At 33.5% G+C, this 16872-nt stretch overlaps 1 protein-coding gene across 1 annotated transcript in view; it reads left to right on the top strand.

The window, feature by feature from the left end:
- The first annotated feature begins 267 nt into the window (after positions 1-267).
- The window catches only part of LOC127868946 (inactive tyrosine-protein kinase 7-like), a 131744-nt gene continuing 115139 nt past the window's right edge, over positions 268-16872 (top strand). Inside the window, exons 1-2 of the mRNA XM_052411157.1 lie at positions 268-449; positions 10325-10630. Coding sequence (XP_052267117.1) covers positions 398-449; positions 10325-10630 — 358 coding nt within the window. The 5' untranslated portion in view covers positions 268-397. The remainder of the gene's footprint in view (positions 450-10324; positions 10631-16872) is intronic.

Genomic DNA, 16872 nt, shown 5'->3' with positions numbered 1-16872 from the left:
CATGCATTTCGGTTTTAAGCAAAAGTGAAAGAGAAAGTAACATGCAGTGGGCGGAGTTACGTCGTAATAGTTATAAGAATTTTTTTATTCCAGGTCAATAATGTACCCAAACTACTTATTTATACAACTTATATCATTTATTAGAATTATAAATACGAAACAATAGGTACTAACAGATGGCAAGGTTTTAAAACCACGGTCCTACAGCGGATTATTTCTCCTCTGCGGTGCATTGCGGTAATTTGGCTGAAGGGTTTTTTGGTAGGCGGTAACTTTGGATAGCCGTTCACTGTTATAATGGTTATCGTGAATCTGTGTTACCGAAGACGTTACCATTGGGTTGTGGCGTTTTTATGGGGATTTTAATGTGGTTTTAAAACAGTGTTTTATTGTCAACATGGATACAAAAATGGTGTTTGGGATACATATAACACTTGTGATTTTATTCAGTAAGTATTTTGCTTAACGGATAAGATCGCCACAGATTTCTCGTGCATTTCGCGTTCAGTGTGATGTCATTTGAATAACGATAAAACGCAAGCAGTTATTAATATTCCATTTTTATGGTCTCAATTAATTTAACTTATGATAATGCAGAACATTTAATTTGCATGTCTACATCGATCTGATTAATTATTATTATGATTTGGAAAATTTAAATACATTGATTTAGGTCTTTATCAAATGTGTCAGGAACGCTTTTATTAAAAACAAATCAGATAAAACAAAATAAGATACTTGCAAAGTTATTATACAAAATGAACATCCTGACATAAGACAAAGAACAAACTATGAAAATGTTTAATTTGTAACATTTGTTGAAAAACAATTAGCATACATTGAGATGACAGAAGCTCTTGTTAATGACAAAAAACTAATTGCCATTCAGATGTCAGCAATAAATAAAAGTGGACAGTGTAACTAATCTATTTGACAACTTCACTGTGAACATTAACTTGCAAAGGCACCTCTCAATTCCCTGTGGGCATTTTTAAATGATTTATTAGCATACCATGCTGTTTTTAATTGTACAAATGCACCCATAAAACTAATTGGTTGATCAGTGTTACATAATAAATAGATCTTTGTCTGATAGGGCCCCATTCCCTTTCTGCCCCATACTGAACTGTGAAATCATCTTCCACCAGATAAACATTGTGCACATGAAGGGCCCCTTTCCCCTTCTGCCCCATACTGAAATGTGAAATCATCTTCCACCAGATAAACATTGTGCAATTTAATGTCACTGCTGCTTAGCAATTTAGTATTAGCTTATCACAAACTCAAGTTTCATGCACTTGGGATCTGACTTGACTCACACCTTTTGTAAACTGGTCCCTGAGTGTTTATTGCTATTTTAGCAGAGTTTAGGGAAAACATATTTTTCTAATAATTCAATAATGGCACATCAATTAATTTGATTTATTTTTTATTTACTAGCCATATATCAAACTGTCCTGCATCAAGTTGACTGTTAAAGAATTGTCCAGCATGACAAATTATATGATTAAAATATTGTATAATATTTTTGTTTCAATTGAAACTGTGCTGTTTTTTTTAAATACAATTTTATGTTCAGAATAATATTATGACAGGGCGTTGATGGAAGTAGACACATGCTGCATTTATGTGCATGTTTTTTTTAGTTTAAGTCCGCTTTCTGAATCTTAAGTTTAATATGAAAGCTTCTTAATTATATATAAATTATGAACTGCCATCACCCTTTTCTTATATTGTTAATGTTAGCAGTTGGAAAGAGGCTAATGAAGTAATACAGTAAAATTCTTAGTACTGTACAAAATGCAAAACAGTTTTCCAGGCTTGTAGTGCATGGTCACTCAGTGCAATTTGTAGTATATACTATACCAAAATGCTTTATTGTCACCTACGTAACTGTACAAGAATAACTTGAATATTCATTTAACCTGACCCAGGTTAAAAGATCTGTTATACACTGCAGTGTTGTTATTTACCACATGTACACACATGTTCATTTAAAACCTCAGAGGATGTTGCCTCATAAATTCAATTATCATTTAACTGAATCTTGGTTATTGACACCTGCTATCATAGAACCTGCATTATCTCCCTCCAAGACATTTTCAAAATACTGCAGAGGCTGTTAGCCCAGTGTTGAGAACCAGCGAAAGATAAATGGAAAGTTTACCATCCTTGTTATGACCATCCAGCCCTGTTTATTGGTGCTTAATGTGGTTGTTACTGTTGTTTTGTTGCTGGTTTTCTCTTTCTCTTGGATAAATGCTGTTATTTCTGTTATTTAGACTGTTGTTTTGTTGCTGGTTTGCTTTTTCTTTTGGAATAGAACCCGAAATAAGAGAATTCCTCAATTGCCACTTAGCTGAATGAAGTACACAGTATAGATTTAACCATTTGCATGCTGGGAAATTTGTCTTTTGCTAAAATGTCGTCTGCTGAATTTTTAAAATAAGCATTTTCTTCGATTTTTTTCAAAGAATACTATCAGAATAGCAAACAGTTTGGATCCAGATGAGACGCAACATTCTGTGGCGTCTCATCTGGATCCAAACTGTTTGCACAGGCCTTCAAAATTCGGTTCCCGCACTGTAAAGGTTAAGAATGCTTTTATGTTTTCTGTTGACTTGATATAATTACAGGTTAACTCTGTTAATTTTTAATGTTTTTTTATCAATCAAAAGATTGCAAGTCAGCAGTGCAATACAATATTATACCAATTTAAACAGTAACATAATTCATGTACAATTTTATATGTTCTTAGTTATACAAATTATGGCATATAAAGTTATTTGCTCAAAACATTTAATGTTACAAAACTATTTGCATTTTGCTTCAGTAAATTTTAAAACATGTTTTGGGTTCATTGACAGTTGATTGTTCTATTTTAACACAGTACAAATTAACAACATACAAGATCAACTATTGGAAGGGATTTTTGAGCTCTCTTTTTGTTGGTTTGTCCAATTAATGGCTGTTAACGAACAGTAGTAGAATAGGAGAGATGGTCCCTGCACCCTCCCCCATTATCTGCCATGAATGCTGGATTCCCCCATTAGGAGGGACCAATCTTATACCCCTTTAGGCAACCATGAAATCTCTGACATTGATTTGTTTTCATTAATGGCCATTTATGTCAGTTTCATTGTGGCAAAATGCTGATAAAAGAGCAAGATTTTTCAATTGACTAGTTTCTGTAAATTTATGGGATTTGGGCATCCTTGTACCCAACAGATTTGATGACACTGTGCCACAGTCTAAATTGTATAAATTTTGGGATTAAAAGATTTTACTAAGTGGAGTGTTTCCTGTGCAGTCTGCTGTTGTATAACAAACGCCATTAGCATGAATGTACTTGTTGAAGGGGTTTCTAAATGTGTCTTTATGTTTAATTTGTTAGAAAACATAGCAATGTGGTACATCATATTGGGGGGTCACTGTTACTGATACCTAATTTAGCTGAAAAAAAATCTATGAAAATTGGGATAAATGCATGAGCAAAGAGTCCTAAAGTGTCCTCTTAGATACGGTAAGCTTTTGCAGTCTGCACAGGCGTATCCGGAACAACACTTGCCACTTTAATGGAATTTTTCATATTAAGCAGTGCTCAAGCTAGGCCTAAATGGAAGGGCGCCGCGACCTGTGATTCCTAAGCCCTGCCCTGCCCTTTTATTTCTGAGACATATTATAATTTATTAATCTTGTATTAAATTGCTATTTATTTATTACTCATTGTAGACATTTTTTTTACGTTTTTATATAATATAAGAAATAATATATTCTAGAAATTAATAATAATAAAAAAATTAATATCCAACAGGAAGCATTCCGGATATGACAGCACGTTCGAAAGTGCCCTTTTGACAAAATACTGCGCGCTTGAAAGTGCCCTTTTGACAAAATACTGCGTGCTTGAAAGTGCCCTTTTGACAAAATACTGCGCGCTTGAAAGGGTCCTTTTGACAAAATGGCCCTCCCCTGCCCTTTTTAAATCCTAGCTGGAGCACTGTTAAGGATGTCTTTTTTTTAAAACATAAAATCCAGTCTAGGCAGAAAGTTTCATCCCAGATTAGCATTTGCAGACTGTACAGCCTTTTCTGTGACACTTTACTCACATGCATTAAGAGCCATTTTCCCAAAGCTAGGCTTTAAAGTATATTTTTGTTTAAATTATTACAAAAACACAATCAGTGCAGTATATCAAGTTGGAGGGTCACGGTGACTGACATCTAATTAGTTGTACAGCTTTACAAGGTTTATTAGTGCTGATGGGTGTATAGCTGTCATCGCGATTATTGTTTTATGATTTGTTTTTGTTTTTTTTACCTTGTAAACAGAAATGCTAGTATATTATCTTTTTATTGCCTTAAGAAAAAAAATCAGACAAAACAAAGTAGACTGCCCGTATGCATACTTTTTAGTCCAATATCTACATGTATCACATTTTTACTTGATTTTTGTAAGAAGACAAAAATTAATTACTTTTAATTAAGCAATATTTTTTCTTATATTGTGAATTTTAAACATACATGGTTGATGCCTTTTACTGAATCTATAACAATAGTCAAAACGTTTTTGATATAAAATAATATTATATACATTGTAAATAAAAATATAATTGTAAACATCAAATGCCAAATAAATTAGAAATATTTCCAAATTTTTAGTTTACCACTGAATACAATCAGTTTAGCCAATAAACACTTTTTTCTGTAAAAACAGAACTACATTGTAAGCATTAATTTTTTTATCAAGTTATGAAACCACCCGCCTTCCTTTCTATGATATACATACCATTAGAGATGGTATCACAAAGGTGCGTTGACTTTTTAAAATAAAAATATGGGCGCCTAATGTGTTTTGAATGGCTAGGGTTCTAAAATTGTTCATCATCAAACCCCAACACAATTAAACTATCATTAAATGGCTCTAAAGCATGCAAAGAACAGTTTTATTTTAATTGAATATAATCTACACAGTGTGCTTGATCAAACAGATTTGATTTTTTTACCGCTTAATGAATAATTTTTCAGTCATCTGATATGAGCACAATTAAAGCTATTAACATTCAAATGAGAAATTTTTATGAACATTTTTTGCTAAAAATCACCCTTGTTTCTTGTTTGAGGAGCCATCAGCTTTTCCACAGTGCATTGTTGTCCCCAATAATTGGGGACACATATTTAGGACCCTTGTATTTGTAGTTAGGCAGCCCGTAAAGTGAATAACCACTTAGGGGAGGATTGATTGGCTGGTTTGTATGCAGATGAAGGGGTGGATCCTGAGTCATAATAATGCCAGGTGTGGTAAAAAGTAAAGAACCGAAGCAGAGCATAATCATGCGAAAATGGGTCTTATGCCATATGTGGCCTGAGCGCATCCTAGCATTCTGATCACCATGAGCTACACTGTTGGCTAAAAAGTTATTCAAGCTATTGAATATCTTATTGTCTCATTAGCCCCCCCCCCCTTTTTTTAGCGTTCAGAGTGGCTCCTGACCAAAATGCATGGATGAGCATATGACATAAGATCCTTTTTCACATGACATGGCTCAAATATGTGGCAGCATTTAGATGTAACTCTGATTTAAAGTCTTTTCTATTTTTATCTTTTGTCTCTTTAAGAATTGAGGTAAACTGGATTATAAAGATAGAATTGGTCCATAGGACTTTTGTGAAGATTTAAAATAAAATTCTTTTTAAAAGTAAGTAATACAGACAAACTCAAATCAGTAAACTGTTGATCACATGAAGGTTACCGCTAGCTAAAAATCAGACTTTATTGTAACTGTATTTTTGTAATGGTGATTATGATGAAACAAGAAAAAGAAAGCTTATGATAGAACTGTACATATAATTCAAATGAAAATAAGAGCTGCATTTGTGTGCTTAAAGTGTCATCTCTGATTAGCATGTGCTGTCCTCACAGGCATATCAGGGAAGGCACTTTCCGCCTCGACTGGAGTTTTTTTTAAAGAGAATTAATTAAAACAAAAAATTCCATGACAGCGGATAGTTATTGGACTGTTTCTTACTGTGAGACAATAGACTACACACTGTGATCTAAGCAGTAGATCTTTCTGCTATGTCTTGGACTAGACCATTAAATTGTCAAATTCGATTTGTATATTGCGGAGAAAATACAGTCGAGTGACAGTTAATAACCATAAAAAACTGCCGATCTCAGGTGACAAACAGAAGCCAGTGTGAAAGTTCAAATGTAGTTTTTGATACATTGTTTCTTAGTATTTGTATTGTCTATTGTAGATGTTAATTTTTATTCTAGAGTTATGTCAGTAAAAAACATTGGTTTTGTATCAGCTGGAGGATGATGGTCTTGATGAAACAAGAAACTTCATAAGCAGACGTTTTGATTTTTTTTTAATCACCATAATAATTTAGTATTCATATTAGTATGTGTGTAATACAATGAATACCTGTAGAAGATATATATAAAAAAATCTGCATCAATTTATACACATCAGTGAACTCACGTATGGTTATCTTAGATAAGATAACATTTTTTGTGAAGTACCTTTTAATTCAAATACAATTTTTTCTAACGCAAATTAAAAATTTGAGTGTAAATAACAACAACAAAACAACAAAAACTACACTCGAACCATACGAGCCACGCTCTGTGAAAAGGGGGTTTAATGCATGTGCGTATAGTGTCATCCCATATTAACCTATGCAATCCGCACAGGCTAATCAGGGACGACACTTTCCGCCTAAACTTGACTTTTGCTAAGTTGGACTTTCTTGAAATGAAAAATATCATAAAAGCAGAAAGTGATGTCCCTGATTAGCCTGTGTTGGCTGCGCAACACTTGACGCACATGCATTAAACACCCTTTTCACAGAGCACGGCCCATATATTTAATAATGAACTTTTGTGTTACTGTCTCAAAAAGTTTCCCTGTAAAGCCATCACCCATGAGTACCTCTTCCTCTTGCTGAATGAAACTGGACAAATTGTGAAAAAAATCAATTAAATTATTAATGTATTGAACTAATTTCAATGTAAGTCTGATAAATTTGCATTTGTGTGGAAAATCAGTGACTTGATCTGATGATTTCAATAAATTTCCGCTAACTTGTTAGCTTGAAAGTTTTCAATAAAGATTTTGAGTTATTGAATATTTTGTGTAATAATATTCAGACTGAGAGGGTGTTTAATAAAGCGGTAAAATGACCCAGTCATACCCATGTGTGGATGTACATGTAACATATTCACAAGCTTGTGGTCATAATCTCTAAATGATCGTAGCTTTTTATCCCCATGGATGAGCTACTCCCAGCAGCCCTGACAACAGACCTGAATTGCGGAGGAGCTCTGTGTCATCATCCGTCTAATCCCCTCAAGGGCCAGACTGGTCAAGGTGATGATGATTGTGATGATGATGATGTTGATGATGATGGTGGTGGTGGTGGTGATGATGATGAAGATGGTTATGGTGATGATGATGATGATGATGATGATGATGATGATGATGATGATGATGATGATGATGATGATGGTGATGATGATGATGATGATGGCTCTGGGAAAAAAGGATTTATTGCATGTGTGTAAAGTTTTGTCCTAGATTAGCCAGTGCAGTCTGCACAGGCTACTTATCAGGGATGACACTTTCCACCTTAACTTGTTAGTTACTAAGAAGTTTTCCTTTAAAAAAAAGTAAAAATAATACAAGCAAAAAATGTCTTCCATGAATATCCTGCACAGTCTGCACAGGCTAATCTGGGACAACACTTTCTGCACATGCAATAAAGCCCATTTTCCTAGATCGCTGCTCATATGTTTTCCCGTGGGCTGATATTACAAATTATACCAGTTACCAGTGATGCAGAGTTCAAAGATGAAAGGTTCCATGTTTACTTCTGAGTTTCTTGGTAGCAGTAAAACATGCCTTTCTGGCACTTATGGCTTAATTAATCACCTATCTATTAACAGTGTTAATTACACTTTTTGAAATGAGAGGTCAGCAGTTATTGCAATCAAACAGGTCAACAGAGGAACATAGCTTAGCTGGAAATGTACCTGAAATATAAACATATTTGTGAAGATGAGTTTTGCTTGATTTTGGATACACATGTATAAACAAACTTATCTACCGGTACATTTAAAACTTGTACCAACAAACTGACATTTATTCATATGAACATGAACATTGTTCTTAAGGGATTGTGGTTTGGTAGTTATAAATTATATCATGATATAAATACATAAGAGATTTGAAGATCACTATCTGCAATATGTACTCATTATAATTAATACATTTTAAGCCCCATCATGCATATGTATCTTGTGCATTATGCTGGCCCACCTGAGCATGGCTCCAGATCCGACTGCTACACAAGAGCTTCAATGTCCGCTATTAACCCTTTACTACTTAGACTCGTATTTTGATGCATTCATAGTGCCTTAGAAAGTTTAAAGACTTTTCTTACTAGATTAAAGTTTTAAAGGCTTCATTTCCAACCCTTAGATAATGATGAGCAGCAAGAGCAAACAGCATAAAACCTGAACAAACTGTTCGTTTCTTGCAGGCTGTTCTAGTTTTATGCTGTTTGCACATAGCCAATTTCTGACTTTGCTTCCGAGTGGGAAATACAGAGGGGGTAATCACACGACAAACAAGATGGCGACGTTCATGCCGAGGCAGGTATTTTTCGTCGTTTTATACCCATTATTACTTGTATTATTTGTTCTTATTCCGCTCACTTTCCATCCATATTAGGAAGAAAGTTACTTGCTTTTATTTCATACTAATATTCGCTCTATATCTCGACTTTACTCGGTGCAAAATTTCTTAGCGGGATGACCTAATTAGGGCTCCACTAAGAAATTTTGCACCGAGTAAAGTCGAGATATAAAACGAATTTAAATACGAAATAAACGCTAATCACCTTTTTACTGATATGGCTGGAAAGTGAGCGTCATTTAAAAAATAAACAGAAGTAATAAATGGTATAAAACAGCGAAAAATAACTTTCGGCATGTACGTCGCCATCTTGACTATCACGTGATTACCCCCTCTGAAATAGTTAAGACATGCTAGGTTGCGTGGTCTTATTAAGGGACAGGGAAGCTCCTGACCATACTAAGGGGATACGCAGGCTGGTGTGGAGCTAGGCTGGCAGCATTTTGTATAAGACCCATTTTTGCATGATCTTGTTTATTTGTGACATTTTATTGTGTGTTACTTTGAACTTGAATTACTCATGAAGTTGCATCCTGAAATTAATTAGGTTTTGTTAACAATAATTAAAATTGCATTGTTCAAACTGGTAAAAAACATTTTATAGCAAACAATAATTATAACTGTCATCATTTGCCCTCAAAACAAAAATGTTCCATTTGACAAACATTAAATTGCAATAAAAGTCATGTTTTTGTAACATAACGCATGTATTTATGTGGCAGTAATGGTGTAAATCAGGAGTTCCTTACACTTGTAACAATCATCATGGTTTCTTGTGGTGGAATATCCACACATCCCAGTACAATGCATGATTTTGCAGCTGTTTCTCCTAGTGAAAACATTGTCAGCAATCAGCCTCTGTCAAACTCTCACAGTGTTTCAGTTTTTGGCCTGCATTTAAACAAAATCTGGCTTTGAAGTTAGAGAATCAGCATTGTTGGATATTTTTGTCATACCATGACAACAGTTATTTCCTCACTCTGAGTCTGAGATAGGGTTACCTTCCAGTAAATGTGCAGAGTAACAGAGATTACATTTTAAATGTATCTGGTCTGTTTTAGATATTATATCCCCAAATCATTGTATTGCAAATTTTGCCATATTTGTAAATTGTAATCATATTCTATGCAAATTTTTCACACGAAAGAATTAAAGTGCACACATTAAAATTGCATGTATGTAACGATTATTGTAAATCATGTCTGCAAACACTGAACAAAATCAACATGCAAAATAATGGACAATGTATTGTTGGCTGCTTTTTAAATAAAAAAATACATAATAATAAAATAATTTGTAAACTATTGTTAAAGGGGAATTTTTTAGATTTATGTTTGGTTGAAAAGTATTAATGGAATAGCTTTAGAAAATTTATGTATTTAAACAAGGACAAATATATATAAAAAATTGACTCCTGTTGGGTAAGGAGCGGAGGATCGGGACCTCTAGGTGATACAACTAGGAGTCTGCACCAAGCAGGCTTTTCAATTTGGATTGTTTTATGAATACTTTTGAATATATATATATATTTTATGGAATTCAAATTTTTCTATTGTTATAATATAGCACAGAACATGATACATGTCAGTTGTTCTAATAAGTGAGTGACTTGTTTCTTTTTAGATATTTTACCGGCCATACACAGTCAGGACACATTTTACTTTAACGTGAAACCAACAGACCAAGCAGTTTTCGAGGGTCACGAACTGACGCTAAATTGTGATGTGTCAAATCGGCGGCACATACAGTTTCAGTGGACACATAATTCCAAACTAATCACAAACACAAGCAGACGGTTTCAAGATGGCAGCAATTTGCGGATTTTGCGTGTAAGTCGCACTGAAGACGCGGGACCGTTTGAATGTGTTGCGACAAACGTTACCACAGGGTTCTCTCTACTGAGTGGGGATGCAACACTTTCTATACGCTGTAAGTAAATGTATTTTATTTCAGATAGGTTTGAGTTTGAATGTTATAGTAGAACCTAAAGGTTAAAGGTGCGGTTTATAGTCTGCTTCGATATACATCTTCAGCCGACTTCACAATCAACCCCCCGATCACTGGGATTTAAGTCGTCCGTCAACCTTGCATGCGGTTGCCAGAAAGTATGTCAATGGATGAACTACGGTTGTTATCAAACTAAGCCTTACATTTAGGGTATTATGAAAATTTAAAAATGTCTCTTTATTCCATTGAAGTTGTATTATGGGTAATAATAATTAAGTCTCAGAGCCTTCGTAACCCCTGTCATGCAATGATGTAGACTTAGGAAATTTTTGGGGTAAGGTGTTCATTTGTTTTTTAGAAATTTGGTTGCAACAAACTGTACATAAAACTGAATATCTGTTGAATTATACTGTTAATTTTTTACAGCTAAAATGCTTACATATAATGTAACTTATTGCAGTACATAAGTATCAATATATCAGAAACTGTACAGCTACATGTACCTGAGTGATAGCTATTACAAACACGCAGGCTTAATGTACTGTTAAGTGTTATGTACAACATTTTATTAACAAGTCATAGCATAAAGATAGTCGTTTGTAACCTACTGCGTAATAAGCTAATATTGTCTTTGCACATTTTCATTAGGTTGACTCTAAGTTTTGTCAAGGGTTGTCGAAAATTCGAGTGTTTTTCTGCCTTTTGTAATTCACCATTATCAAGTGTTGAAGGTGGGCAAACATTTTTGACAGGTAGTAGTTTGTATTTTATCCCTGTATGTAAATATTTTGACAAGATTTATCAGTGTTTGTATTTCTATTATTCCACTTTTTTTTATCAAAATATGTTAAACATTTCAACTGAAGCAGATAATATCCTTTAGAGATTTACTTAGATAATTTACGTTATTAGTGGAAATAAAAATGCATTAGCCATTCTTAACAAGAGATTTTTAACATAGACGAATTTTAATATAAAATGCCATAAAGACTTGTCAGATAAAAATATAAAAGCCTATTTATCCAAGCATTTAAATGATACAGATTTGTTTGTTAATCAGATTTTACATCTGTTATTGGGTGGCACATTTTTATTATACATTTATTTCAGTTAATCAGATTTGGGTTGAAAAAGTGGCTGAATAAAAAAAATATATAAAGAAAGAAAAACAGACTATTTGGACATTAATGTTTCATAGTAGCAGAAAGAGTGACTAAATTACTAAATTATAGGTAAATGAACTTATAAGAGAAAGTCCCATTAGTAAATAATATATACAGAAATTTTAAATGGGAAATACTTTGAATAATAAATGGTATGTTTAAAATCGTTTTTGTTGTTGATAAATTTTCCTTCAGCAAGTATCAGAGAAGAGGCGCTGTATTTGCCTTCTTTTGTGAAATGTCCAGACTTCTCAAGCTAACACAAACAGACAATTTTGTGTTACAATTAGAAAGTGTAAACATTGGTAACTTGGACCAATATTTGTTCAACGGAAATAATCCGCTTGAGATGAGTGTGAAATGTAACCTCCATGAGGAAATGACAGAATGGCAGTAGTTGAATTTTTTGCTTATTCTACAGCTGGCCAAGTTCACAGCGGTTTTGATCCTATTTTGTTTTGTTATGGAACCAGATCCCTGTGGGATTTGACATAACAGGCACTGACCAGTGGTCATATCAGTTTCTTAATACCGATTGTTTTATACTCATAAATATTTTATAATTATTATAAATAAATAAAAAAGATTTGTAAAAATAACTATTCCAAACAGTTAGTACTGTAAAGGAACATTCAGTCAAAAAGTTCCATTGTTATGGGAGAAATCTTTTTTGTAAAATAACTATTCAAACTTGAGAGCCTAGCTGTTTTGGTTAAAAGTGCTTAGTTAATGTCATAAATGTTGAACGTTCCTGATTTGCATGATTTGTGGCACTTTTTCTAAATCTCATTTAGTCATCAAGCTAAAATTTAAATGGGTTGTGCAGTAGCCTAGGTTGGTTTCTTCAAAGTGGACTTTAACTCTAATAGTTAATTAAACATTTGAGTATCCTATTAAATCTTCACAGCTTATCCTAAATAAAAGGAACATTTGAGCATCACGTTGCCAAATGCAGGCACGTTTCCCTCTTAAATAGAATGAAAGCGTGAAGTATGTGTTAAATTTAACAAAATAAAATCAAAATGAACCACCCTTATTCTTGTCCATGACTTTGCAAAACACCGCTAGCGGCGTTATTTGTTGGAGCAATTTGAGACGATGTCTAGCACGCTGAGGGGTTCTCTTTTTGTGCTCGGACATGTTTCTGGGATGTTCAATGGTCATTAAGTTCGCTACTCAAGCCACCTGTCGCATTCGGATGACATTCGCTATTGTCTGACAACTCAAATGTGGTCTTAATAGGGTCGCTGGTAGATTCTTAAAACCGCCACCTCTGACCTGTGCATTTCTTCGCCACTGTGGATATTTGATAGCGGTTTTCATTTGAAGATTTTTAAGACCAATTTTAACAGATTGCAAAAAGTTACCTTTTCCAATGCAGAATTCTTTAAGAAATCGGTAATGTCCTGTTGAAATCATGTGGAGGGGGCTTTTCAATAAAAGCATTGCTTTATTAAACTTTAACCATGCTAAATTTCATACCTGATGAACTCGAAAACTAACCTACTCGAGGTGTGTTTGCAGATAAAGCTGAGGTTTTGGGATAAAAGGGAACGTCTTTTGAAGGGATTACTTCAAAGATTGGATTTTGAGGACCAATTACTTATGTCTATTTTGTGGAACATTAAACTTAAATGTTTGAGACTTTTCATTCGAAGTTCCTGTACGTTAAAACATATTTCAAGAGTCAAAACCACTACAAGGGTTTGAGTAATTTTCCATGTTTTCTGCAGTGACTGAATGGCAAGAAACGTTTATAGGAAACATTTTGAAAATTTCGATATTTTCATAATAAGTTTGTAAAAAGTCAATTACTGATACTTGTTAAGATATTTAGTTGTAAACATTTATTTTACTGGTTTTCTTTGTTATACAGTTTTTAGAAAGGACTGAAACAAAGAAATCTGCTTTTGTTCAATAAAATGCTTTGAACTTAAATTTCTTTAATTAATCAAACCTGAATTCTAGACTAGTACTATCTGTGTAATAAAACCCTGAATGCATGACAACCATAACTAATATACAGTACTGAATTAGATACATCATTATCCCACTCATAAGTGCGAAAAAGTAATCTGAGTCACAAAGTTGCAAATTATGGTCAATATAACCCCTCAAATCAACAAGGCTACAGATCACTCAACATTGAGACAAAGACAAAATCTGATGACTTTATTGATGTTGTTATCTTGGAGTTGACCATCTTCATTGGCCATGCCTTGATGGAACTATGACAGTTGATGAGTGCTCTTCCCAACAAGTGCATCTTTATCTAGGCAATGCTGAGTGGTGTCAGGATTCATATTGGGTACTCGGGGTACTTCAGTAGCTTTGATTAGTGGGGTGGATGTTCCAGGGAGGCTACACATCACATTTACAAATTTGATTATTTTTAGGTACAATGGTAAAACCATGTAGCAATAATATAATGGTAGTCAAATAATTTTCTCTCTTAATATCATGTACATGTAGTTACTTTCCTCTGGTCGAAAGTTTAAAAGAGCAAGTTCAATATGGCCAACATTCTAAAGCAGGAGCAAAGGAGACATATACGATTGAATCATTCCAGTACATTTCAAGTGATAAACTGATATAACTGATTTTCCCTCCATTGTTTCAAAATTTATAGAAAAGCATCTGCATTTTATACATTTATATTCTTTAAGAATAAATTGACATTGTCAAAATATGCTTTTTTTCAATTTGGCTTTGGGATATGTCCGAATTATAACAAACGTTTGTGTTGCAAGTAAGTATCAATGTGCAAGTTGGAAAGAAATCTGGTACTTCGCTTCACAGCTGATACCGACAGTTTTTGCTTATAGGATTTGTTGAGGGGACTGCACAAAGTGTGACACTTGCTGACACTTGCTTCGAAAATATGTCTGGAGTTGCAGACAGAATTGCTGTTTGCAATGTTTACATTTGGGATTTGGTATGATGTCTAATGCCTGATAACACTCTTAGTTGAAAAGCTGAGATACTGAAGTCAGGTAGTCATCAGCAGTTCCATGATTTTGCTAGGTCAATGTGGATTGACACAATTTTCATATTTTGTTAATGTTTTTGACTAATTATCCTTGAAATAGCAAAATGGCCATGCCGTTATTTCGGGAGAATTTTCATTAAAGGCGATATGAGAAGTTCAGATTAATTGTACAGACACATGAAACTTGTAACAGTTTGTGTTAATTGTTTTCCTCTAATTACAATAATTGTAGCCTCACAGGTGTTATGATGTTCATTTATGGTATTCATGTGCATGCCACTGTCAACAATTTCTTTCGGAACCAAAGGGTCTACAAGAAAAGACTTTTTTTACATAATTATCATTTACATATTATTCATAATATCATGTTTCAAGTGCTTTAAAAATGGAATAGTGATGTTTATTATAGGTATTATAATGCATTATTTCATGTTGATGAACTTTCTTGTAAATATTATTCCCATAAATTTATTTCAAAATATCTTTTTAATTTATTCAAAGGTTAATGATAATATATACCGGGTATTATAAATAAAATTTCATGTATTTATATTGAGAAAATCATTTTCTGTTAATTTTTAAAGCTTTATATGTAATATTTAAAAAAGATCAAAACACGCACCTGATGAATGGAATGATATTTTCGACTCACAGCAAGTCTTTGTGCAAGCATAATAATGAGTGAACCCAGAGGTGGTTGATAATATTTTAAAACTGTCAATGTTGTAACCACCCTTATAAAAGTGTTCTCAAAGGTTGACAACATTTTCGAGACTCCTGACTCCTAAAGAAGCAAGTTACATAATGTGATTTCTATGAAGTTTATTCAAATGTCAGCTGTAATCCTATTAAAATTCAATGGAAAGTGTTCTGAAATGTTCGCAAAGCCTGCAAATAACTTTCTGCCTGTCAATGAAATTGGGCGGTCTCTTCCATAATGAATTTTAATTAAAATTGCTGATATAAAAATATATATATTGAAAAAAAGAAGCTATTTTTCTGATGTTTTGAAGCTCTTTTCTTATGAATTTCAATAAACTCACTGCCAGTAAGTTTTTGAGTGATTATTGAACGGAAAGGTGCAATGATATTAACTAATTACTTTTGCGAACAACATTTGAATGTATTTCTGCTGCTTTACATCAATACTTTTTTCATAGATTTTTTTTTATTTGCAAATGGCTTGATTTACACCCCTGCTAATATCAGATTTACAAATGCTAAAAACATGCATTAGATTAATAGAAAAAACTAAATTAAATAGCAATAATAGTTACACTGTCCCATAAATTCTAAGACAATGTGGGTCTTTGTTTTTGATCTGGCGATTCATTTCTTGCCTTATTGAAGACATAAATATGGCTAAAATGACACATCAAAACAATACGATTTGGACCGGGCTTTGATGTTGTATGCGCAGGGCTTCAGTTAGCTCTGGCATGTAAGCCCGCATTTGGCGAATGTAAACACTAGGCCACTCAAGGCTCAAGGATTGTGACCAGTATTTCTGATATCAGGATGATTAACACAAAGAAAAGAAAGCAATTTTTATGAAGTGGATTCTGATGCAAAACTGTGCTATATTTTTACATTATTTAATAAGTAGATAGAACATTTGTGCACTATGCATGGAGAACACTTGTATTTTGTTGACATCCATATATCAAATTATTTGATCATATTGCACCCCAAATGGTAATGATATTTGCCCATGATTCAATTATTTTTGATAATTGTGAATAAATTCTTTGTGATTTCTGTTTCAATCTTTTCTGTGAAATCTTCACCAGTCTTTAACCCTTTTCCACTCAGATTAGCAAAATAAAAATGGCTATGTGCAAACAGTAAAACCAGAACAGCCTGCGAGTTATCAGGTTTTATGCTGTTTGCTACTCATAAGTATCTAAGAGTTGGAAATAAAGCCTTTAAAACTAGAATCTAGTAAGAAAGGTCTTTAATTAAATTTAACTTTCTAAAAGAACAACTTATGCGTTAAAATATGTATCTAAGTGGTAAACGGTTAAAGGAAGATTTAAAAGGATATTTTTATTTTATATAATTTATACACTTTT

Source organism: Dreissena polymorpha, chromosome 2 (genome assembly GCF_020536995.1).
Source record: "Dreissena polymorpha isolate Duluth1 chromosome 2, UMN_Dpol_1.0, whole genome shotgun sequence".
NCBI classification, from domain to species: Eukaryota; Metazoa; Mollusca; class Bivalvia; order Myida; family Dreissenidae; genus Dreissena; species Dreissena polymorpha.
The sequence above is the reverse complement of the archived record's forward strand: the minus strand, read 5'-3'. Positions and strand labels throughout refer to the sequence as shown.